The 27256-nt window shown below is 42.3% G+C and overlaps 1 protein-coding gene across 18 annotated transcripts in view; it reads right to left on the bottom strand.

The window, feature by feature from the left end:
* ESRRG (estrogen related receptor gamma) overlaps positions 1 to 27256 on the bottom strand; it is a 563558-nt gene that overhangs the window by 134796 nt on the left and 401506 nt on the right. For all 18 annotated transcript variants that reach the window (XM_066238122.1, XM_066238121.1, XM_066238116.1 and 15 more), the window contains one exon: positions 2749 to 2865. In XM_066238122.1, the coding sequence (XP_066094219.1) occupies positions 2749 to 2865 (117 nt within the window). The remainder of the gene's footprint in view (positions 1 to 2748; positions 2866 to 27256) is intronic.

Genomic DNA, 27256 nt, shown 5'->3' with positions numbered 1-27256 from the left:
TCTGCTCCTGCTTAGAAAACAACGTGGGGAAAATCATTTAGGAAAAAAATATTTTCTTCTACTTCCTCCTTAAACCTGGAATGGCACATGGTTGAGTAAAATATAGTAGTAAAGTCAAATTTATCAAAAAATTTCTATCTACCTGGAAATGGGCACCTGTTGCAATGTACTCCAGTTTTTGAAAATAAAACTGAAATCTAGAACATGTCATTGCAAAAGTGGTTCATTAATATATTACTTGTATAGCATTTTTTAAAGAATGATTTGCTTTCTGAAAAGAATGAATTCTCAACTCACAACTCTTAATTAAGCCTTTTTCAATGCACATAGTTTTAGTTTCAGTCTCTATAGCTCAACTTTAGAGGCACAATAAGAGCCAAAAATTAACCATCTTTTACTATTACATACTGAACCATGTTTTGTTTTACTCTGCTATAAATTTGAAGGTAATTAGTAAGAAGATGTTTTCAGCTTATATATTTATGTTTATATTTTAATGTAAAATTTTAATTTAATATAAATGTAGGTTTTATACAAAATACATGTTTGTCCTGGCCGGTTGGCTCAGTGGTAGAGCGTCGGCCTGGCGTGCAGGGGACCCGGGTTCGATTCCCGGCCAGGGCACATAGGAGAAGCGCCCATTTGCTTCTCCACCCCTCACCCCCTCCTTCCTCTCTGTCTCTCTCTTCCCCTCCCACAGCCAAGGCTCCATTGGAGCAAAGATGCCCCGGGCGCTGGGGATGGCTCCTTGGCCTCTGCTCCAGGCGCTAGAGTGGCTCTGGTGGCGGCAAAGCGACGCCCCAGAGGGGCAGAGCATCGCCCCCTGGTGGGCAGAGCGTCGCCCCTGGTGAGCGTGCCGGGTGGATCCCAGTCGGGCGCATGCGGTAGTCTGACTGTCTCTCCCCGTTTGCAGCTTCAGAAAAATACAAAAAAAAAAAAAAAAAAATACATGTTTATATATAAATTCAAGCCTACTAATAGGTAATTTTTTATTTTATTATTTTTTTACTTGGCAGTATATTTTGGTCATCTTTTCTAAAGGCTTTCATTATAAAATTAAGTACTTGTTTATTTTTTTGTTTTGTTTTGTTTTGTGTGTGTGTGTGTGTGTGTGTGTGTTTATAGCTTTTATTCCAGCTGAAGACAAAAAAAAAAAAAAATTTGAGAGTGTTTTTGTGTTCCTATCAAGGAAGGAGTTAGTTCTTAGTGGACAAAAGGCAGAGAACACAGCATGGATCTCACATATTCAAATATAATCAACCCTTTTCTCTTCCTAGTAGATAGTCACAGTCAACATCCTGGAACTAGGTCAAACCAGGAAAAGTTATGAGATGGGTAATACCATACCTAATTGAAGCCTGGTTTGCTCTTGAAAACAAACTTGGATCTCTTTGGATTTGGAAGTTAAAAGCCAGTAATCTTTAGTTAAAACAAAATATACAAATTCACAGAGCCAATCCTGGGAACAAGGCATATTCTATGACTTCATAAAAATTACAGTTAAATAGTTATTTTACTTAATTTTCATCCAAACTTTAATGACCACATTTTCATTCTGTTACTTTTTAAAATTGTCATATTTATTTTACATCTGGTGACTTTTCTGAAGAGAAGGAAATAGTAAAACCTAAATGCAGTATGTAAAATGGATATTTATCAAAGCATGCACATGTATGAATATACATTAAAACAACAAACAAAAACAAGATAGCCCCAGCTAGTTAGCTGTGTTGGTTAGAGTGTCATCCCAAAATGCCAAGGTTGTGGGTTTGACCCCCCCCCCATTAGGGCACATATGGGAAGTAACCAATGAGTGTACAACAAAGTGGAATAGCAAATAAATGTTTCTCTCTCTCTCTCTCTAAAATCAGTCAATCAATAATTTAAAAATTATTTGAACAATTTTAATAATTTTTTTTTAGAAACAGCTAAATCTAGGGCTTCTAAAGAAAAGATCAATTTTTCTCTAAGCTAAAATGTTGGTTTCACCAGACATGCTGAGACACAAACATTTCGGGACCTCTAATATGGGTGGAGGCTGAGGGAAGTCTAGAATCGAACTGATCCAGACAATCAGTTTAGTGCAGAATACACATTCACAGTTATTATTCTGTGTTGTTGTTGTCCCCAACTGAGAGCAACAATTTTCATATCATTATTATATGCTCTTTGTAACAGAAAATAAATCCAAAAATTAAGAATAGAAGAGAATAAAGAGTGCTTTAAACCTAAGATTAATTAAGAAAAAGAAAAAAGATAACTATATGAAGTGATGGATGTTAATTAGCTACATTGACACAATTATGTTACAAAATACATATATACCAAAAGAGCAGCTTACACACATTAAATAGATACTTTGTCAATTATACCTCAATAAAGATGGGGGGTGGATCTCTCAGTGAACCTACTCATGAGAAGAAATGCAGAAAGACAGTAACAGTAGCCTCCTGGTTGTTCACCTCTGCCTTCCAGAAATTGAAGGATGGAAAGTACCAGAATTGCCCAGACGTACCTGGTGTGTTGAGCCGCACATCAGACATGTCCTACCTTGTCCCTTCCTGTTGATGTCAGCAGATAGCAACGGATTGTTAGAAAGGTCAGATAAAGAAGGAGCATTTGGTCATCAGATGTAGGGTACTTACAGTGACCCCATCCTTTTCTGGTCTCTCTAACATGACAATTCCTTGTGCGTACCCACCCCCCATTCCCAACCTAAAGCATAGGGCTACGGGCAAGGGGCCTTACCTTCCTTCAGCATGCCCACTTTTAAACACTTCATGAAGCGGCAAGCTTGGCAGGATTTACGTCGACGCTTTGTGATTTCACATTCGTTCGTGGCTGGGCAGCTATATTCTATGTTACCTACAACACAGGGTGGGAAGAAAAGGAGTTGTTAGATGGGCAAGTCCAGGAAATATGAGCACCCTGGAGTTGATGTCAAAGCTGTGATCCCTGCCCCCTTCCCTCAAAAAACAAAACAAAACAAAAACAAAACAAAAAACAAACGACACATGGGCTTCATGGGGATGTCATAAGTGTCATGAGGATGGTGATGTTTTTCTAAAGATTCTGTATAAAATTAGCTTTCAAGTCATGATGCTTCGTTCATCCAGGCAAAGATCCAGTTTTCCAGAATCTTAGGATCCAGAAATATAGAAAAAAAAAATCAAAGCAGATTATTTCCGTAAAACCACCAATATTCAAACTGTCTTCCTGTAGCGACAAGCCTGGATTTCTTCTGGTGACTAATGCTGGGACGCACCAGGCTTACTGTGTCCCTGACCTAAACTTGGCTGTGGAAATAGTCCCCAGGCTCATTTGGGACCTTGCAGGTAGCTCCTAGAAAACAAATGCTGCCACATTACTCACAGTCTTACAAAACAATTTAATGCTCAGTAGGTAAACGCTTCTTCCTGGTTAATGGTGATCTTCACCATCATTGTTATCATGCTTATTATACTACTTGCATAAAGAAATCAAAATATTACAGCCCCATGAAAGTGTTACAAGAATAAACAGCTACGAAATTATCTTTTTTTTTTTTTTTTTTCAATAGAAGCAGGGAGGCAGTCAGACAGACTCCCGCATGCGCCCGACCAGGATCCACCCGGCACGCCCACCAGGGGACCATGCTCTGCCCACCAGGGGGCGATGCTCTGCCCATCAGGGGCATTGCTCTGTTGCAACCGAGACATTCTAGTGCCTGAGGGGGAGGCCATGGAGCAGACCTCACTGCCCAGGCCAACTTTGTTCCCATGGAGCCTTGGCTGTGGGAGGGGAAGAGAGAGATAGAGAGACAGGAGAGAGAGAAGGGTGGAGAAGCAGATAGGCGTTTCTCCTGCATGCCCTGGCTGGGAATTGAACCCGGTACTCCGCACACTGGGCTGACGCTCTACTGCTGAGCCAAGCGGCCAGGCCCCAAAATGATCTTGTTTAAGATTAGAGTTTACAGCCCTCACAGTACCTACACATTGCAAATGATCTGTAGCCAGAAGACAGTCCAAACTTTCACTTGAATTTTTTTTCCCCAATTAGTGGCGATGTCAGTAGCGTGGGGTATACTCTGGGTCTGCCTACAGCTTTGTAAAGAAGCTTCATGTCAAATAAAGCCTCTCTTCCCCATCAGCTCCGTCACACAGCAATGGACAGTCTTCCATTCCTTCCTAACCCTTTCCCCTGGTGATTAAGTACATTAGTATCTTAATAGAAATGCATTCTGTTTATTGCCCTCTTGGGAAAGGGGATGCCATCACACCAAATGCATAAATTGTCATCAGAGATGGTCCAAGTATAATTGCAATTTCGCTGCTCTATGTCTGCCGCACCCAGGGTTTGACCAAGTCCCCTGAAACATGTGCGGAGTCTATAATTAGCATAAAGTCTGCCTGGGACAGCAGCATTGATGAAATATTTCAGAGTTAATCACACTTTGTAAACACTGATTTATATTGACTACCTTTCTCCAGACTGATGTCTCCTCAGTAAATATCACATTAGCAGATTGCAGGATTGGACAGACTCAAGACCTCAGCCACTGTGAATTCAATAGGAAGTAATACCTAACCACGTTCAACCACTGAAAATGAGTCCAGTATGCATGACTTTTTTTTTTAAAGGGGTGGGGGCTGTGCATTATAACTGGAGATTAGCCTATCCAAATAGTTTGACTAAATTAGCATTCTAATTCAGGGCATTTATAACAATACAATCAACTAGTGTTCAACATAGGAGGTTAAATAATAAGGCAATATTAATTACATCAACAGAAGCACACTCATCACCTTCTTCAGAAATATTACTGATGCTCTAATCATAGAAAACCAAGGATAAGTCAAAAGGAACTAGACTGGCAGGGTCACGTCAGAGAATAAAGGGACTTAGAATACAAACTTTAGGCAAACCTTTTTTCACTGCAGAGTTTCTTTAACCATCATTGAAAATTTATTTGACATCAAGAGAATGTTGCCTGGAGTATCCTAGGGATTAATTACTAATCTACTGCTAGAACCTTCCATCTACATGGCCCTTCTTATACTTATTTAGAAAGAAAACCTGTCCCTGGTTGCACAGCTCAGCTGGTAAGAGCATCGTCCCGAAGTGCAGAGGTTGCCAGTTCGATCCCTGGTCAGGGCACATACAGGCACAGATTGATGTTCCTGACTCTCTCTCTCTCTCTCTCTCAAATCAATAAAATAAACATTTAAAAAATTAAATTAAAAAGAAACTCAGGTCTCTGATTCCTCAAGAAGAGCTGAACAATGACTTGTGAGAAAGAAAAAAAAAAGTTTTTCAAACAGCTTTTCTTCCCATTTCTATGCCTGAAAAGTCAGTACGAAGGCAAACGTCGTTCACTCTCCAGTACGTCAATGTGAGCCCTGGTCCCACGCTTTGAATCCAATGCTGGAAACTTCTACTGGGATGACCCATCATCTGCCCCGCCTCCCAGTCCAAATAATCACCTTTCCTTTCTCTCTTTGAAACATACACCCTCATCCTTCGCCATAGCATATTTCCGACAGGAACCTAAAGAAGGCAAGCGTGAGCTCACACCTGGACTATGACAGTTATCTCCGCCCTGGGCGTCCTGCCTCCATTCGGTCCCCATCTAATCCGTGCTGCATGCCACTGTCATATTCCTCTTCCTATGACTGCTTTGATCATTCACCACCCTGATTTTTTTAAAAAAAGAAAAATCAATAGCTTCCTCTGGCCTCCGAGATGAAATATAGACTAAATATAGATTAAAAATAGACTAGGGAATGAAGTTCCCACCAATCTAATGATCACCTACTATTCCACTATTTCAGCAATATAACAATTATTACCTTACTGATGCAGCCAATCGGGCTTCTTCTTCTTTTTTTTTTTTTATAATCTTATGGGGGTGATGCCAGTGAACATAATTATACAGCTTTCATGTACCCAATTCTATAACACATCTCTGTATACTATATTGTGTGTTCACTCTGTCCCCCAAGTCAAGTCTCTGTCCATCATATTTTGTTACCCCTCCCCTGACCCCTTGGCAACCTCCACACTGTTGTCCGTGTCCATGAGGGGGTTTCTTTTGTCCTTTTGGCTCTATCCCTCCACTTCCCACACCTAACCTCCCCCACCCATTGCCTGACAGCTTTTTTGCTGTGTCCTTCAGACTTCCCTCTGAGAATGATCTATCTTTGCCTCTCTTTTCTTCTTAAAATTACTTCCAAGTCTCAGTGTTCAACTCAAATTCCAGTCAAATCTTTCATGAAAATGTCTCAGCCCATCCTAGCAGAAAATGATTTCTTGGTTCTCATATCTTTTCAGGAACTCTCATCATATCCAGACAGGCCATACTTTGTTACACGTTGTCACATGCATATTACCCAGTAGATGGTAGGTAGGATCCTGGAGGCAGGAGCCATTTCTTAGGCAGTATAGAAATCTCCACACACACAAAAAAGTAGCATTTAAGTAAAGTAATATTCTTAGAATAACTTAATATTTTCTTGATATCTCAAGGTCATTTTAATGAGCATCCATAATAGTGCTGGAAGGCAGTAACGTCCACAAGGTCAAATGAGTTGGACATCCTTTTAGGAAGTAATATTAAGGACACTAGGAAAACCATCTTCCAAATTAGAAAAAAAGTAGAAAAAAATTAGTTTATTAGACAAACCTGGAAAAGTAGCTTTGACAAAAATGGAAATGTATGGCATAACAGGTAGAGATTATCAAGAAGAATAAATAAATAAAGTACAAAGATTTCTGGGTAGTTAAAGATGAAAAGGGAAAAATAAAACTATAAAACTATAAGAAGCTTTAAAGAGAATAAAAATGCATCTTGATATGAACAGAATAAGAATACAAGAAAAGTAGAAAATACAGATAGAGGAGTTACTTTTTTTTTTTTTTTTTTCCATTTTTCTGAAGCTGGAAACAGGGAGAGACAGTCAGACAGACTCCCGCATGCGCCCGACCGGGATCCACCCGGCACGCCCACCAGGGGCGACGCTCTGCCCACCAGGGGGCGATGCTCTGCCCATCCTGGGTGTCGCCATGTTGCGACCAGAGCCACTCTAGCGCCTGGGGCAGAGGCCACAGAGCCATCCCCAGCGCCCGGGCCATCTTTGCTCCAATGGAGCCTTGGCTGCGGGAGGGGAAGAGAGAGACAGAGAGGAAGGCGCGGCGGAGGGGTGGAGAAGCAAATGGGCGCTTCTCCTATGTGCCCTGGCCGGGAATCGAACCCGGGTCCTCCGCACGCTAGGCCGACGCTCTACCGCTGAGCCAACCGGCCAGGGCAGGAGTTACTTTTTATCTGTTTTTTTTTTTTTTTTTATACAAAATAGGGCCTTTCAAGAATTATAGCCACATTGGAGAATATAGTTAGGAGTTATTCAATAATAACAAATAAATATATATATATTTTTTATTCATTGAGAAGAGGGGAGGCAGAGAAAGACTCCTACATGCGACCCAAACAGGATCCACCCAGCAAGTCCACTAGGGGCCTATGCTCTGCCCATCTGGAGTGTTGCTTCGTTGCTTAGCAACCAAACTCTTCTTAGTGCCTGAGGCAGAAGCCATGGAGCCACCCTCAGTGCCTGGGGCTAACTTGCTCCAATTGAACCATGGCTGTAGGAGGGGTAGAGGGGAAGAGAGAGAGACAAGAAGGGGAGAGGGGTGGAAAAGCAGATGGGAGATTTTCCTATGTGCCCTTTCTGGGAATTGAACCTGTGACACTCACATGCCGGGCCTATACTCTACTATTGGGCCAACCAGCCAGAGGCAATAATAGCTAAATCTATGACTGACTCTTCTATGAATGATTGATACAGATTTTTAAATTTCTTCTAAAAACAGGATTATCACATTGTCACACAGGACTTTTAGACCACATACAAAATCCTATTCTAGTTTCTCCTCTCACCATTACTTTCCATGATTCTTCAATGACAAAGAGAAAAAAAGGCAAGAAAGGCCCTAGCTGGTTGGCTCAGTGGTAGAGCATCGGCCCGGTGTGCGGGAGTCCCGGGTTTGATTCCCGGCTAGGGCACACAGGAGAAGTGCCCATCTGCTTCTCCACCACTCCCCCTCTCCTTCCTCTTTGTCTCTCTCTTTCCCTCCCGCAGCCAAGGCTCCATTGGAGCAAAGTTGGCCCAGGCGCTGAGAATGGCTCTATGGCCTCTGCCTCAGGCGCTAGAATGGCTCTGATTGCGGCAGATGCTCCCAGATGGGCGGAGCATCACCCCCTGGTGGGCATGCCGGGTGGATCCCGGTCGGGCACATGCGGGAGTCTGTCTGACTGCCTCCCGGTTTCCAACTTCAGAAAAATACAAAAAAAAAAAAAAAAAGGCAAGAATATTTCTAATAGTGCCTTTGAATGAATTCTTTTTTTTTTTTTTTAAATAAATTTTTATTAATGGTAATGGGATGACATTAATAAATCAGGGTACATATATTCAAAGAAAACATGTCTAGGTTATTTTGTCATTAAATTATGTTGCGTACCCCTCGCCCAAAGTCAGATTGTCCTCCGCCACCCTCTATCTAGTTCTCTGTGCCCCTCCCCCTCCCCCTAACTCTCTCCCTCCCTCCCTCCCATGTCCTCCCTCCCCCCACCCCTGGTAACCACCACACTCTTGTCCATGTCTCTTAGTCTCATTTTTTTTATGTTCCACCAATGTATGGAATCATGTAGTTCTTGTTTTTTTCTGATTTACTTATTTCACTCCTTATAATGTTATCAAGATCCCACCATTTTGCTGTAAATGATCTGATGTCATCATTTCTTATGGCTGAGTAGTATTCCATAGTGTATATGTGCCACATCTTCTTTATCCAGTCTTCTATTGAAGGGCTTTTTGGTTGTTTCCATGTCTTGGCCACTGTGAACAGTGCTGCAATGAACATGGGGCTACATGTGTCTTCACGTATCAATGTTTCTGAGGTTTTGGGGTATATACCCAGTAGAGGGATTGCTGGGTCATAAGGTAGTTCTATTTTCAGTTTTTTGAGGAACCACCATACTTTCTTCCATAATGGTTGTACTACTTTACAGTCCCACCAACAGTGAATGAGGGTTCCTTTTTCTCCACAGCCTCTCCAACATTTGCTATTACCCGTCTTGTGGATAATAGCTAATCTAACAGGGGTGAGGTGGTATCTCATTGTAGTTTTGATTTGCATTTCTCTAATAACTAATGAAGCTGAGCATCTTTTCATATATCTGTTGGCCATTTGTATCTCTTCCTGGGAGAAGTGTCTGTTCATGTCCTCTTCCCATTTTTTTATTGGATTGTTTGTTTGTTTGTTGTTGAGTTTTATGAGTTCTTTGTAAATTTTGGATATTAGGCCCTTATCTGAGCTGTTGTTTGAAAATATCATTTCCCATTTAGTTGGCTATCTGTTTATTTTTATATCAGTTTCTCTTGCTGAGCAAAAACTTTTTATTCTGATGTAATTCTTGATGAGGAACTCTGTCTTCATTGCTGAATCCCCTATGCTTACAGATAAGCCTGGAATTTTGTGTTGTGCCCTGGGCTGTGAGAGACAGACCTGGTTCCTGGCCTTGAGGGGTCCACATCACAGAGGAGACAAAGTGTTAACAAATAACAAAACAACTGAGCGTCTGGGGTGAAGGCCCTAGATTCAGGACACACACACACGCTCACGCACATGCATTTCCACAAACGCAGAGTTTCCGCCCAGGGAAGTCTGTGCATTCTTCCCACAGGTGTCAATGCTTGAACTACACTGTGAAAAATGAATATATAACTACAGGTGGGTGAAGGCATCTTCCCGAAGCCACAGGAAACATAACGTTTTTGTAAGGATGTCACTGTGAATAGATGGAACACACAGTGGTCCAGAGTGTTTTCATAAATCATATATTTTCAGCTTCGGTGTGTAGAGAATGTTTACAAGGAAATCAGGCATCCTTCAGCCAGATGTCCTCTTTCAGTAAACTTGTCTTGGCCATACACAGATGATAACCTTGCTTTCACTAAGTAACACTGGTTTCTATCTGGAAAAACAAATCAACAACATTCCAAACCACTCATCTGCTGAAGGAAAAGCTCTCTCATTTCCCTGCCCTCCCATCGAGTTGCTTAGTTCCTTGTTTTGTTGACTATACTCACCCACCCAACAATGTCTTTGATCCACACTAGAGTCCACAGAGATGCCGCCCTTGAGAAACCTTCCCGGGTGCTTTTCATACTCAAGAAAACATTTATCTAAAAAAATAAAATAAAATAAAATGTGCTTGCCTCAAGCACCTGAGTAACAATGTTCCATCTCTTTGGTACAGGCTCAAAGACCTGACTCCCTGCAGACCTGATGATCTCTATGGGACACTTGTTTTCTTCGCTTCAGGAAGGCAGAAACTAGACAAAAACATCATTTCCGATGGCAGCTATGGGCACCTGGAACGCTCGCACTGGACCGACGCTCAGGATGAGGCAGAAGTGACTGTTCTCATTTGAGACACAGAGTGTTCTTGGATTATTGTGTGCTTGTTTTCTGGGACACATTTGGTAGATGGCACCAGGGATTCAACTGGGAAGTGACAGATGACAGGGTGGGAATTTTCCCAGTTTTGTCAAGAGCTGGGGGCAGGAGCTGTGCTGGGAGGGAAGCAAACCAGCACGGAAACTGTGGGGTTTGCGGCAGGCTGAGAGAATGATGGAGCCATTGACAATATCTCCTGGCAGCTTTGCAGAACATCCTGGGCTCTGACTCCCTTATTCCAGAGTCATCTGTACAATCAGTTTGCAGGTTATGTAATTTTTTCACTTCCTGCTGAACAGAACCTTGCAGCTAGCTGGTGGACAGAATAGAACTCCAGTGTGGAAAGCCTGTCGGTCACGGGTATGATCCTTTCAGCCACTAAATGGACTTTTACAATTCGGCAGTGGATGGGCTGAATGACGTCAATGAGCACAGCATCACAAACTAAAAATATACGTCAAATCTTTTCTCCTGACTCTTACCACACATGCACACTGTACGGTGCCTTCCGGCTTAACACAGTCCCTCAGACTTGCCCTCTTTTTCAGACCTACGGACACCACAATTATAGAACCCGTTTGAAAGCATCTGCATTGTTTTAATTTTACTAACAGAACCAACTTGCCATGTGATGACCCACAGGGCACTCCAGGTGAAGTTCAACATTCAGTGATGTAAAAACTATGGAACTTGCCTCAGTCCACAATCACAGAGTGTAAAAACAGGCAGGCAATAACCTGTAGTATTTTTGTTTTCAATACCCCAAATGAATTAAAGAAAGAAAGAAAAAAAAATACCTCTATCATTGGATAGCAAGGTTTTTTCATACAGACATAAAGTTCCTTTCTCTATTTTTTCTATCTATAACTGGGATTATACGAGATGGAATAATAATTGATAACATATCTGTAGCCCCAAAAGAGTCATAGCACTATTAATGCGCATTTAAGTTGAGTGCTGTTTGTTTCAAAGAATACACCCAAAGTTAGACTTCAAAACAAGTTACCTAGAGACCCTGGATCTGCTCCCAGAGGGCAGCTTCAAACACTTTTTGAAGGTTTCTTTAGACCTGCTGCTGCAACCACTTTACAAACTGTAATGGGGGAGGAGAGAAGTCAGATTACACTTCCTTCATTTCTACCAAGAACATCTGACTGCCCTCTTTATCACAAGGCATGATGTCAAACAATCTTTGCCCATCATTAAATTTTCAATCTACCTAACAATTTCAAAGCTCTCCAGATTGTTGAAGATGTTTAGAGAATCTGCCTTTGGCTCTGAAAGGCAACGTCCAAAGTGACTCCACAGAATGGCGTGCCAGCCTCCTAAAGGGAGCCCAGAGCACCTGCGATGGGCTGGTTGTGGCACACTGCGGTGGAGGACAGGGCTGCCCCATCAACCAGTTATAGTCCCGCTGGCTCCAAGGAGAGCCACTGTACACCCAGGGGCATGCCAGAGGCTTCCTCAGCTTTTTGCTGCTCCTCTACCTCCTAAAAAAATGAGGCAAGAGACAGGTGAGTCTAGCAAAGGTCTTGATAGTTGGCTTTTTAGGTTTCTATGGGATTAGATTCTGATCATCACAAATGCTGTACATAAGAGCCATCATAGTAAGCAGGCTCAGATATGCCACATTCTCCCACTGAGATGCAGGCCTGGCTCACCAATGGGAATAGATGATGCTTTGCCCGTAGGGAGAAGAGACCAGAAAGAAACCCACCAGTAGACATACTTATGAACCCTGAGCAATGTCTAGTGGCTGGAGATCAAGGACACATACTCTGGCTCTGGCCAGGTAGCTCAGCTGGTTAGAGCATCATCCACATATGCCAAGGGTGTGGGCTCGAACCCCCATCAAGGCACATACAAGAATCAACCAATGAATGCATAAATAAGTGGAACAACAAATCGGTGTTTCTCTCTCTCTCTCCCTCTTGCCTCAGTCCACAATCACAGAGCGTTAAAAACAGGCAGGCAATAACCTGTAGTATTTTTGTTTTCAATACCCCAAATGAATTAAATAATAAAATCAATAAAAACATTTAAAAATATTTTTAAAAAGCCCACACATTCTGGTTTCAGCATCCAGCGAACCATGCTGGGGGGTGCCATGGAGCCTACAGAGGTACCACTACCAGCGACCACCCTGTGGCATACAGCTAATCACAAGATAGTATTCCCTGCTGTACTGAGCAAAAAGGGGGGGGGGGTCACCAGGAAAGCAATGCTGTGAAAAGTAGTGAGATTATCTAGCATTGATTTTTTCAGTTTTAACAAAACATATCTGGCCTCAGTTTCTCCCAAATTTGTAAACACAGTCATTCTTCTACTGCTTTAATTCTATAACCATTAAATAAACATGAGGCACTGTGCATGTTTGTCTCAAGAAAAAAAATTTTAAAAAGACAGAAAATGTTCTTGTCTGTCCATCCTTAGCATCCTGCCTGGCGGATGGCTCAGGAAAGCACCTGAGGACGAAGGAAGAAATGGGCAGAGAAGAGAAAGAAGAGACCCAGCCTCACTCCAGCTCTGCCATTCATTAGCCAGATGAACTCGAATTAGTTCCTTCACCTCTGTTGCTTTCAGTTCACTCAATTACAGAAGACTAGTAATCATATTTGCTTTCTACTCTGTAAGCACTACATGAATATTGGTATTAAAATCATATATACTTGCAATCTCCCTTCTGAGAAGAAGAAGGCGGGGGGAGGGGACACTGTGAGATTGCATCTTTTTTTAAACACTTGGACTCGAATACCAAAATCTGGAGTTCGGGAATCAAATAAAAACCACCTTCCATAGAGTGAAATGAGGGTATGCCAGTGAATACGCCATTCACCCAGAGAATCTGAAAGTGGATTCTCCGGGCCTGACCTGTGGTGGCACAGTGGATAAAATGTCAACCTGGAAATGCTGAGGTTGCCGGTTCAAAACCCTGGGCTTGCCTGGTCAAGGCACATATGGGAGTTGATGCTTTCTGCTCCTCCCTCCTTCTCTCTCTCTCTCTCTCTCTCCCCTCTCTATAATGAATAAATAAAATCTTTATAAAAAAATTTTTTAAATAAAATAAACTTTCCTTTAAAAAAAAAGAAAGTGGATTCTCCATTGCCAACAATGCCGGCATAGACAGCTGTATTTTACAGGCACTTAAAGAAGAAAAAGTATAGTAACTCCAGACATTTTTTAAAGCACTAAATGTCTAAAAAGCAAATATCTGATGACATCACCCACGTTTCCTCATGAACATTTCCTGCCTCTCCACCCAAGCTCATAAACTGCCTATCCCTGGGGGTAATCAGATTAAAATCGAGAATCAAGCATGGGCAAAGCTCTTCACAATCTCACCCCAGCCTCTTATTTGTAGTCCCAGGTCAATGTCCACCCCTTGTCTGACTGACATCCACTCTGAACTACTCCAACTTCACTGCAGGGCCCACAAGACTGAGTTGGGGGTCCCCGCTGGATTAACTAGTTCATCTCATGCATGGTCAGGCCAGTCCTGCTCTTAACTCTTAACATACTTTATTATATGTGTCTACTGACTTGACCACCTCCTGTCCCAACTGTACAGTCCCCGAGGGCAGGGACTTACTCCCCTGGGTGTCCCCTGTCTCCATCAAGATGTCCAGTCACATCAGTGACCCACAGGGAACACTCATTCACTGTCAGCTTTACATCTTTGAACCCTTATTTTGCAGATGAGAGAATTAAGGCACCAAGGAAAGAGGTCACTTACCCAGCATCACATATTTAACCAGAACCAGAGCCAGGATTTGAACCCAGGCACTCTGCATCTAAAGTCTGTGCTCTATCTGATGGTTGCCAGAGGGGAGAGGCCTTGGGGGTTGGCTGAAAAAGGTAAAGAGATGAGTAGTACATACTGGTAGTCACAAAATAGCCACAGGGATGTAAAGTACAGCACAGGGGATCTAGTCAATAATACTGTAATAACTATGTGGGGGCCAGGTGGGTGCTGGAAATATCAGGGGCGGGGAGTGGAACCTATTATAAAGTATATAAATGCCTACTGCTAGCTTGTTCACCTGGAATGAACACAACATAATATAGTATGTCCACGGTAATTGAAAAATAAACTTTGAAAGTAAATAAAATTGGTGCCCTTCCCTGTGATGCCATGTTGCTGGGCTTGATCCTTTTCAAAGCAACAGAATGTTGCTGGGCATAGAATAAAAATTAGAAATCCTGCCTCCTGAGAGGTGCCCTGTGTGGTGGCTGAAGTGGCTCCTGCCACTGGTTGGAAAGGAAATGTGGATGCTTGCGTGAGGCAGGGGAGGGAGGAACTTGGCATTGTCTTTTGCTGTTGTCAGGCGCCCAGCACAGGGGCAGCTGGGGAGAAGATAGGGTTGCTCTCAAGAGAATGGCATCTCTCAACACCTCCAAGAGAAATCCCTCAACTTACCTCCGCGCCCCTGAGGTTCATGGCCAGAGTCATTCCTCAGAAGCCAGACAGACCTGTCGCCAAAGCAACAGGCGTCCGCTTGTAAACAATACATTTTAAAGATCCCAAAATAATGCTATTATTGTTCGTGATAGAGGGAGAAAAAAAAAGTTATCCATCTTGAGGAAGGTGTATTCTGAAATACATTTAAAAGATAATGGTTCTAATAAAAATACACTCACTGATGGGAACGAAGGAGACTATAATAAATATCACTCATCAAAGTCTCACAGAAATTCATTGTTTTTAGCTTTTTTTTTCTTTCTGAAGTTAGAAGCAGGGAGGCAGAGAGACAGACCCATATGCACTCAACCAGGATCCACCCAGCATGCCCACTAGGGGGCGATGATCTGCTCATCTGGGGCATTGCTCTCTTGCAACTGGAGCCATTCTAGCACCTGAGATGGAGGCCATGGAGCCGTCCTCAGGGCCCAAGCCAACTTTGCTCCCATAGAGCCTTGGCTACAGGAGGGGAAGAGAGAGATAGAAAGTAGAGAGGGAAGAATTGGAAGCAGATAGGCACTTCTCCTTGTGTGCCTTGGCTGGGAATCGAACCAGGGACTTCCACATGCCAGGCCGACGCTCTACCATTGAACTAACTGGCCAGGGCTGTTTTTACCTTTGACATGATGATAGCATCTTGGAAAAGACACTGTTGTCCTGCAGTGTGGGACAATCCCCTATGCGACCCCTATAGCCACTTCATCATCACTTGTAAGTTCCTATAGTGTAAGGATCCTGTCACAGGTGTCTTTGTACAAGAGTTCTAAGGTGACCTGTCACATTTCGGGTGAGCTAATCCTAACCCCTCAAATTTGTTGTGCTTGGTACCCAACACTCAACTTTTCAGTGTTCCTTTTCTGCTCATAAATTTTGAGTTTCCTAATATCTTTTAAAACATGACTTAAAAAAAAGGCTTAACAAAATAGTTATGGAGAAAAAAAAATTGCTAATTAAATCTCACGCAGCCACTATCTCTGGATAGAAAACATTTCCATGTGCACATATTGTAGTGACCATTCCCAAATGGCACAATAAGTACATATGACAAGTGACGGAGGCATTTTGAGCATGTCCGATGTGTCGTGAGCAACTAACTCTTAACCAGGAGCTTGCCTTCATACCAATCTAGATTTTCACTATATCATAAACAAGTAAAAAACAAGCCCATTCTTTCCTAACACTGCCCCTACGTGCTTCTGTCCTTGAATGCTCTCAGTGTGCCCAAAGAGAATTAGTGCAGTGTGATTACTTTATCATTCATTCTATGATAGGATCTAAGTTTATCAAGTAATAGATCAGGAAAAAAAAGGAATCATTCCCCTGGGCGTTCACAGTAAAGTAACAGAAATTCTATCACGGGCCACTGAACCCCACCCCACTCTTTTTTGCAGCTTTCAAAACTTGAATTTTTAACCAGCCATCATGTTTCCCTTCCTTGGGATTCAGAAAAGTGTATTGGGACATAAATTCTGGAAATACTATAAAAAAAGTGATGACATTCACCTCAAAATGAACTTCCTCCCCCTTTATGTTGTTGTTGTTTTTCATCTAGGGTGAGCATTTAATCTACTCTGACTGGATTGAGCCATAACCAATTCTGAGTTGATTAGAGAAAAGGGCCTTATCAAACAATTACTTAAACGTATGAATAAACACACGCATTTTAAAAACAATATAAAGTACAAAGTCTCATTCCTACAATTTGTCCCCAAGTCGGCCCTCCTTTGACGTGGGCTGTTCTAACAAGGTAATTGATGGGTTATTTTTCTGACTAAAACAGCCTTACTTATCAGGGCTTGGTTCCAGGTTAAGAGAACAAGAAAGAAAGAATGAAAGCTATTAGAATGTTAAGAAGAGGCACAGATAACTTGACTTGGAAGTCCATTTTGTAATCTAAGAACAGCCTCCAGCCCTTTCCTCAAAAAAGCAATCAGATAACAGGAGGGTGAGTAGGCTGACAGGTTCTCAAAGGGAACTCCCAGTATAAGCCACAACCCACTACCTAAGAAGCACCACCACAACTGTGAAGATCCACCTTGCCCACAGACAGGGACTGTTGGGCAGATAAAATGTATTATGCTCACTTTGTTAAAAACGGCGCTGCCCACGTGAGGCCGTTGCCCAGGTGATATTAATGTGTGTTGAGAATCCTTGTAGCCTGGGGCTTGGTTTTGGGATTAAGCCTTTCCCACCCTTTTTGATGTGGGGTGGTACAATCCAATCATGCCTCAGAGAGATGACTTTGTATTAGAGACTTCCCTACTTTGTATATTGGATTAGAGGTTGTGAAGCTACAGTATAAAGTGGGGGCAAAACGGGAGCTTGCGCTCTTGGTTCCTGAGGTTAGCATGAGAGAGCAGAGAAGGTAGAGCCAGCAGCGGAAGGAGGCCACGTGGAGGAGGCCAGGAAAAGCAGCCAAGATGGCGGAGTGCTGAGTGAGACCCCAGTTTGTGTAGAGTTTGTATCTGGGATAAGGAAGGAGATGGGGAACTGAGGAGAATAAGGCTGGTGAGCTAGAAACCTTTGATTCTAGGAAACTCGGATAAGTCAGTGGCTTTGTGAGCACTGAATGTGACTGGGTTTTGGAGCCCAGTGTGTATTTTTACTTGCCCGCCGGGTGCAAGCTAGAATTAAAGACTATGGCCCATCAGTTTTTGGCTTCGCTGTTTCTTTACCGACTGTCCGAATCCAATGCGAACCTGCATGTGAATGGCCCCGATGGCGGCTCCTGGCTTTACAGGGACCTAGAGGGCATTTACAAAGAATTAACTGCTACTGATCCATGAAGTCCTTCAGACATGAGCACATCAATGATGCCAACTTCCTTTGCAACAGGTCCTTGCAGGGAGATGTGGGCTGGAGTGCTAGGGCAGGTCTTAGGAGTTGACAAGTTGTAGGCTGGGGCCGGCTAAGACAGGAGAATGTCTCACCAAAAAAACCCTTGGAAGAAATGGCAGTGCACAGGCTTTCTTTTCGTAGAGATGATTGAATCAGGTTACAGGTGTTTCTGGATGGCCAGGTGAATGGGACACAGCATGGACCACAAGGGAGTCAGAGACCACAGTAGGTCTGGAGTGGCTCCGCCCGCAGCATCACCTGAAAGCATCTTTCTTTCTGTGCTACTTCCCGGGCCACTGGCTCAGGGGAGTCATGGGAACCTCAATTTTATTTTTCAAGTGCAGAGGAAAATTTTATTTAAAAAATAAATGTTTCAAAAAATAAAATATATATGTAAAAATAACCCAGAATCATATCCTTTTATTCCGGATTGTATAATGGAGGCCATAGCAGAGTAGAATCAATGAAGAATATACTACATAACAAGTATAGAAGAAGTTCAGTTGAAGCAGGAAGACAAAACTAATCTTAAAAATTATTTAAAAGCTGGTACTTTTAGTAATTGTAATTATTATGCATTTTAAGCATTAGTGATATTACTATCTTTTTTCCAAATAAGTAAAAGTAAATGTAATATAATGTAATAGACAAACATGAAATGCATACTAGTACTGCTTTCTAACCACTGAGAAATAGCAGAGAGTAAGAGAGATGGTCACTCATTGGGTACATCTACTGTGAGGAAAGTAAACTTTTTCTGCCTAGTTTTACAAATGAAATCAAATCTGATAGTGAACTACAGTCAGATATTAAAAAGTTACACTACAAATTCATTTCCTCTCAGAATGCCACTGGCATATATGCCTTACCTGGGTCAGGTACTCATCTAACGTCACCGAAAGGAAAATGTGCCCTGAGTAAAAGTTAAAATGATGTGTCGATGTTGAATGACTTACAGAATACAATAACATAATATGAGATGTTTAATAAACATGTGAGATGACAGCAGAGATTCTGGGTCTCAGATTTGAGCTCCTAGCCTTGGTCAGATAGCTTAGGTGGTTAGAGCTTCGTCCCGATATGCAAAGGCTGCTGTTTCAATCCCTGGTCAGGGTACACATAGAAACAGATCGATGTTTCTGTCTCTCTCTCTTGTCTATCCTCTCTCTCTAGAATCAATGAATAAACTTTTTAAACGTACCAATAAAAAATATTCAAACTTCTAGCATCTCAAAGACAAAAATATGGTGGAGATCATTAAACTTTCTTCTATATTCTTTTCCTTAATTAAAGATCAACCATGTAATTTAATCTCTGCAAATAATCACTCATTTTACGCAACCCAAGATCTAGCTTTTTGTCTGCCATGCTCAATACCTACTTTATTTTAACTTAGATTGATTTTGTTTCCCAATGAGCTTGCTGAAACACACAAGTATGTCACAGTGAACAGTGAAAAACACTAGAAATACCCAGAACTCTGAAAAAGTAAAAAAAATATTCTGAAAACTGAGAAAATAGACCAAAAAAAAATTCTGCTAGAGAATGTGCTTTTATTTTAAACAAACGATGTGCAAAACTGTCTAGGAGTTCTTCTGGAATAAAAATCTTGGGTACTCGAGATGGCTTACAAGAAAGTAAACAGGGCATTTTGGTCTAGCAGTGATCCCAACGATGGCCAGCCCTCGAATTGAGCCCTCAGCATGGTTTTATAATGGTCCAGGATCAGGATTGTTAAAAACTTTAAAATTATTGAATGACTTTAAAAATAAAATAAAGCAGAGTATGTGACAGAAGGTATGTGACCAACAGATCCTAAGATATTTCCTACCTGATTTACTATCTATCCCTACTACAGAAGAGGTGTGTTGACCAGTAGCCCAAAACAGCCTCAGTAGGTGATGACAAGTTAAGTCAACTGCTAAAATCCAGAACAAACAATGGAAAATAAGACACTCATTTATCCTGAGAAGTGGGTCTGCTAAGATGAAGCCACAAATTATGCTAATTCTTAATACATCCATTCACTCTACCAACAAAGAAAGCCTGCATTACTAAATTTTACTATTTAAAAGAAGACAGTTAAAAGAACAGGAGTAGAATAATATTTCTCATTTATAATTTGGCAACACTAACACATTTTCAGACATTAGACATAATTGGCGTCAAAGGGAAGAAGACCCGCAAAAGTCACACTTGTAACAAAAGCAAGCTCCAAGTCAAAGCAAATGAATTCTAGACAATATTCCTTTTGAAAATATTACCGTGCTATTTAATTGAATACTGCATCTACACTTATGAATCACCAAGACTCCTAAGTCAATTTAGACATTTTCCATATTATTTTGGATTTTAATTTGGAAGCCTATTAGAGATTTAGAGTTCCCGTTTACAAACCAGGGTAATTACTTTCTCTAAACACTAAGTTAAATGGAAGTTAATTTATTGTGTTTCCTGGGAAGGTTCGCACAATGTGCAGACAACTTGTAAGTGCCTGTTTCCTCCTGTGCAGCAAACATTCTATTCTAAGATCAAAGGAGCCCAGGATGGCCAAGAAGATGCAACATCCAGGAACAACCCTCCAGGAACAATCCTCCAGGACCACCCCAACCCCTTCAAGAAAGAGTCAGCAAAGCAAGTCAGAGTGGAAAAGACCTCAGCAGCTTTAAACCCATAGGCTGTGCCCATAGCCTTTAGCATATGACTTGCAGGCAAATGTCTCATCTTTAATGTCCCATGCTTAAGGTGATTGTTTAGGCTCTCATCAGTGTCCCCATTAGACCCTGCCAAGAAAAGCCCCTACCTGATAGCCCTGGGTTTTAGAAGGCATCTAGGGTACATGGAATTCAACAAATGGCTAAGGTGACAAACCCGGCTGGAGCCAACCCCCTTTACCCTATCATGGTCTTGAGTACTGGGGACCCTTGTATTTCCTGGCTAAATCATGAATGCCCCCATTCCAGGACCCTCCCCTTGGTCCACTCTCTGGAAGGCAATCTGTGCAGGACTCCAGGGCTGGTGTGCATATTCTAAGGCTGAGTGCACAGTCAAGGGGCAGCTGGTGGGAGAGGTCATGGGGCCTTGGACATGTGGGCAGGAGTGTCCACACTATGCACAAGACAGGACAGGAAGTAGGGGGAGGAAGAGACAGGGGCTGGCTGGCAGCTAAGAACTGACTGTCCTCATCCTGCTCCTTTTTGAAACAAACTCCTAGACTCTAAGAATTATAAAAATGCAAAGCTGGCCTTCCGGCCTTTATGAAGTTCTAAGTGTCAAATAAGACACAGAACATACTTTACTTAGCAGGTTGTTATCTTGATTTATAAACTTTAAAAAAAAATTTTCTTTTCTTCTTTTCCAAGTGAGAAGAGGGGAGATAGAGAAACAGACTCCAGAATGTACCCCAACTAGGGTCCACTCAGTGATCCCATCTGGGGCTGATGCTCTGCTCATCTGTGGCCATGCTCACAACTGAGCAATTTTTAGCATCTGAAGCAGAGACTCCACTGTGCCATCCACAGCACCACAGCACCCTGGGCCAATGCGTTCGAACCAATTGAGCCTTGGCTGCGGGAAGGAAAGAGGGGGAGAGAGAGAAAGAGAGGGAGAGAGAAAGGTATGTGGAGAAGCAGATAGGTGCTTCTCCTGTGTGTCCTGACTGGGAACTGAACCCACAGCATTCACACGCTGGGCCAACGCTCTACTGCTGGGCCAAATGGCCAGGGCCTAAACTTTTAAATATTGACATACATGGTATGTGGGAGTCCATGAGGCTCCTGTCTCACTCAGGTCCCATTAATGTTTGGCATGGACATAGTTCACTCCACAGTTACCCACAAATCTCACACTGCAAGGACATCCTCCTCCATCATTATCTAAATTCCACAGGTGACATTTAACTGGGAATCTAAAGAGCGAGTCAAATTCCGAGATCCTGTTTCTTTCTCTGATTTACCTGGTTTCCCACCCAGATCACAGGGGCAAGGAAACAGTCCACTGGTTACCATAAAACTAAATAAAACCCATCAAATCTCCCATCAGCCCACCTAAATGCCTCCTGATATAAAAGGATGAGGACTATCTAAGAAGAAGGAGGTTTATTCTCACAGCAAAAGGGTGAACAACTGGGAGCTGAGGATGGTTAGGTGGCATCAAGGACACCTTCTGGTGCCAGACTATTAGAGCCACTAGGTGCTTGAGTTTCCCAGTCCTACTGCCAAAATCAACCAAAGTTGATCCTTTATTAAGTGCTCATTATGGGCTACGCACCTTGGCATATTCTCATTTTAATCCTCAATCCTAGGAAAAGGAGCTACAACAGGAGTTAAGGTCGCTGGGCTGGGAAGTGGTTGAGACTTGGGGATCTGGTTTTATAGGAATCCAAACCCATAATCTAATGAATATCTAAATATATATATATATATTTATACATGGTGCCCTCCTTTTAGAAGTGGGGGAAAAAGGAATGCTTATTTCTAGCACTAGAATGAGCAGTTGAATGCAAAATTAACCATACAAATATATATAAAAATATACATACATAAATAACTTACTTTCCACATTCTTATATAGACATAAAAACTTTCAGGGAGGCTAGTGTTTTGCATATTAAATAGTAAAATGTGTATTGAGTTTTTTTGGGTATAAAGATATTTTTCTTCTCTTGCCTCCTTAACAAAACTGCAGGAAAAACTTAAGATTAAAAAGAAAAGAAAATTCCCACTCATTTATAAAGTGAGGCCAAAACTGTAATCAGAAAGAAATAATCAGAATAAATTAATAGGACTAGAAAATGACATTAAAATCATTGCTTCCATTGTAACCCTGTTGGATGATAGGGTAGTCAACGTCTTCTAAAAATATTTATGGTTAACAGAAAAACCGAACAACCTTGATTTTTACCTAGCCAAGCACCAATCTAATTCAACAGTTTTCTTTCTTTTTTTATTATTATTTTTTTTTTTTGTATTTTTCTGAAGCTAGAAACGGGGAGGCAGTCAGACAGACTCCCGCATGTGCCTGACCAGGATCCACCCGGCACGCCCACCAGGGGGCGACGCTCTGCCCACCAGGGGGCGATGCTCTGCCCCTCCGGGGCAGAGTCGCTCTGTCACGACCAGAGCCACTCTAGTGCCTGGGGCAGAGGCCAAGGAGCCATCCCCAGCACCCGGGCCATCTTTGCTCCCATGGAGCCTCGGCTGCGGGAGGGGAAGAGAGAGACAGAGAGGAAGGAGAGGGGGAGAGATGGAGAAGCAGATGGGCACCTCTCCTGTGTGCCCTGGCCGGGAATCGAACCCAGGACTTCCGCACGCCAGGCCAACGCTCTACCACTGAGCCAACCGGCCAGAGCCTAATTCAACAGTTTTCCAATGATAACTTGAAAATAAATAAGTATGCCTTTCTGGTTGACTTTCCCTGAAATCTATGATTAATTTCCCAGCCAGAATTTCTCATTCAACTTTGAAAAGAACAATTCTCACTACTTTTCTCAACATGAGCTCTGGGTATATTTTCATTTGGCTCAAAAATGTAAGATGTATTATTCTCAACTTTTAAAATGGATATATATGCATTTCATACTGGATAACCGATCTTGGAAACAAATGATTAGAATAAGAAATTAAGATTCAGAAGATGCACGCTTGCCTGTGACACCTTTGGGGGGCACATGTCCGTCAGTCAAGCCAATGAGAGCAGAAACCACACTTACATAATGTGCTGGCCATCAGGGTCGTGACACAGGGGAAAGATTCGGTCTTCTGGGGAGTTGCATAATCCCGCCTCATTCTCTGGAGAGCTTTGAAGGAGGGAAGGGAGAGGCTAGGACCCATCAAAGAAAGTTCAGCAGAAATGCTGCCTGAAGGCTTGCGGATGGGTTCTGGGGTCCCTTTAGGATCTGAATAAGCAACCGTGAGGATATAAAAAGATCCGGGACACTTGCAGCATCTTTGGAGTTCAACGGCTCTCACGATTTGGCCCAGAAGGGAGGGGCTGTTCCAGTGTTCCTTACAATCACCACCCTAATTATTACATTACAGTACTTGCCCAGTATAATCCTTTCATGTGCCTCACTGCCTTTTCAGGACTAAGCACGCACCGCGGTGGGCAGCCTGCTGATGCCAGGGGCAGTGGGGCCTCCCTGACTGCCACCCAGCTGCCAGCTACAGTGCAGCCAGGTGGGCAAGTCCGGAGTGCTAATCCGGACAGTGACATCTCTGTCATCTGCTCGAAATCCTTGCAAGTTGCTTGCTCCAATGTGGAGTGGAACGGAGCATATACCTCAATGCCAAGAAACCCCTGAGCTTTGCTCTGTTATGCTTTTTGTAGCATTTCAGCATCTGAAGGACTGGTCAGGCATTGAATTCCAATTGTTTTTTCCAGCAACTGCTCAATGAGTAACCGCTGCATAGCTATTAATATCTACGCTAGATGATTTGTTTAAACAACTTTCAGGAAATTATTTTTCCAAACACTTATTCTTGTCTTAAGAAAATATACTGAGGACCAAAGAGTTTAGTCCTCCCTCACCCCCCAAACCTCAAGTATCTGGCTTTCCCTCAAGGATGGAGACATTTGTATGAGGAATTGACCTCGATTCACCAACCTTTAGAAGCAAAGCTTTAACAAAATGTTGATTAAAATATAAAACTCCATCCAGCAAGCTGCCTGGCTCACAGTAGGTTCTCAGAAAATATTTATGGAGAAAGTGGGAATGTTTTCCATAGTGAGAATCTCCTTCCTATGTTGGTATACACAGGATTTGCTCATTTATCCCAAAACATTTGCTTATCTTTGTGTAGGATAAACCTGGAGTTGTGTAAACTCAGTTAACAAAATCAAATTACTAAGATTTTAAACTTTAGATACTCTGTAATTTCAGTATTCTTTTGTTATCTTTTAATCCTTTTTTTTCTTTTATTCAGTAGAGGAGGGGAGGCAGAGATAGACTCCCACATGCACCCTGACCAGGTTCCACCCAGCAAGCCCACTAGGGGGCGATGCTCTGCCCCTTAGCAACTGAACTCTTTCTGAGGTGGAGGCAGTGGAGCCATAATCAGCACCTGGGGCAAACTCACTCTAATTGAGCCATGACTACAGGAAGGGAAGTGGAAGTGAAAGAGAGAGAGAGAGAAAGAGAGAGAGAAGCGAGAGGGGGAGGGGTGAAGAAGCAGATGGGAGCTTCTCCTGTGTGCCCTGACTTGAAATCAAACCAGGGACATCCACATGCCAGGCTGATGCTCTACCACTGAGCCAACTAGCAGAGTCGAACTTCAGTATTCTAACACTGCTGACAATGGCAGGGAAGAACCCAAAGGCTGGAAGTGTGCTGCATCCCCAAGTTATGTAATTTTATAAACAAACTGAAGATATTTTTCAAATGCCCCAAAATGAACGGCAGTGTTGTATACAGACCACCACTGTTTTCACTTACTTTACAAGTGATCTTACACTTCATCTGTAAGCCTTCAATTTGTAGATGAGAAGGAAAATAATAAAGATCCAGCAGACAAAGGATTTTTATATTAAAAAGAATGCTAATAAAATATGGCAACAATGACCCAGAAAATGTGACCATAAGCTATGAACATATTTGGGTACTCTGCCCTAACCTGGTTTATGTTAGTTAAAACTATGAAAAAGTTAGGCTTAAATATCCACCCTGTTATGTAAGCTTTAGGATGTCTTGAAAAACCATGTACACTTTCTCGGTGTATCCATCAGTGACACATCAAAGAAGCCATAAAATGGTCAACACAAAAGCAAGGAGGAGGTGATACAACCGATTCCACTCAGGACCGTCACTGGAATCCTCAGTAAGACCGATGGAGACCAGCTGCCCCCGGAGCTCTTCCAAGGAGTGTAGGAGATGACTGCACGCACAGAAAAGGTTTCAGAACCCCCTATATAGAAGGGTTAGGGTTTCGCGAACAACATCTCATTTGCACTTTAAAAACTGGTACAGCACCAAGTTATGAAACTGATTTCAGCTACGTTCTGCAAGTGACCGTGAGGTGGCAATTGCCAGTGGACAGTGGTAACCAATGGAAACATGGTGACTGATATGGGAGGTTCTCACACTTGGGAGAGCATCAGAATCACATCAGGGGTATGCCAGAACCCACACTGTTGGGCTGCGGGTAGAGGGGATCTGGGATGAGACCTGGGAGTTCACATTTCTAACAAATCTCCTGGTGATTCCAACACAGCCGGTCCACGGACCTCATGTTGAGAAGCACTGGTATAGAACACAGAACAGTAGAGGGTAGTGGTTCCCCCCCCCCTTTAATTTTCTTATTGGTTTATTTTAGACAGAGATGGAGAAGGAGAGAGAAACATTAATTTGTTGTTTCATTTATTTATGCACTCATTGGTTGATTCTTGTATGTGCCCTGACTGGGGATCAAACCAGCACCCTTGGTGTATTGAGACAATGCTCTGACCTACTGAGCTACCTGGCCAGGGTGAGGGTAGTGATTCTTAACCTTGGTTGTAGATCAAACATTTACTAGGAAGCCTTCAAAATCCACCTTGCTCTGGTCACACACAAGGCTAATTATTTCTGAATTTGGGGATGTGAGCCCCGGTAACAGTGATTTCTTCAAGTCTCCAGATGTGTCCAGTGAGCTGGCAATATTGAGAACCATGAATATATGGGAAGATACACTTGTATCTATATCTGTTTAAGAAGATATATTTTGTAAACCAGTGATCAAATGAGAATCTCTGATGGGATGAGGGTACTCAACAAAACAGTTACACTTTTTCTTCCCTGATTTTCTCTAAAACTTTCTCATGAAGGGTCTGAAACACTGAACTATGATTTTCTTTAAGAATACAGATCTATAGCTTTCAAAATCAGCTGAGTTCTGCATATGTGGATGACTAAAGAGGCACACACAAATTTCAGTCATATTTTTTATATTTAATATGGAAAATAATATTGTTATTTCTAAATCTGAAGATCTATAAAGGTTTGGGTATGTCTTTCCTAGGATGGAGATGTAGTTTATATTTTGGTATAACTGGGAATACTTTTTAAATGCAAAGTCATTAAAAAGATGAAGAAAGTATATTCATCATAGAGAGAGAAGGAAAGTAGTAGATAATTAAAATAGTCTAGAGCTGTGGTCCTCTAAGTCTAGCCCCTGGACCAGCAATGTCAAAATCACCTGAAATTTTGTTTAAAATGTAAATTCTTGGGCCCCTACCCCCAGTCTAATGAATCAGAAACTTTGGGGGTGGGTCCCAGTGATTTGTATTTTAACAAACTCTCCAGGTGGTTTGATGCAGGTTCAAGTTTGAAAACCACTGGTCTAAAGTAGTTATGTCTTCCATAGATCTAAAAGAATGACAGAAGAGGTAAAAGCACTGTTGAGCCAGTGGGATTCTGTTCAGTAGCTCGAATAACAGCCATGGTCTATTTCTTTGAGGCTTTGCACTTAATAGTGAAAGCAGAATTGACAG

This window comes from Saccopteryx bilineata, chromosome 1, assembly GCF_036850765.1.
Source record: "Saccopteryx bilineata isolate mSacBil1 chromosome 1, mSacBil1_pri_phased_curated, whole genome shotgun sequence".
In the NCBI taxonomy this organism is placed as follows: Eukaryota; Metazoa; Chordata; class Mammalia; order Chiroptera; family Emballonuridae; genus Saccopteryx; species Saccopteryx bilineata.
Note: the sequence above shows the minus strand (reverse complement) of the source record. Positions and strands in the feature narration are given on the sequence as shown.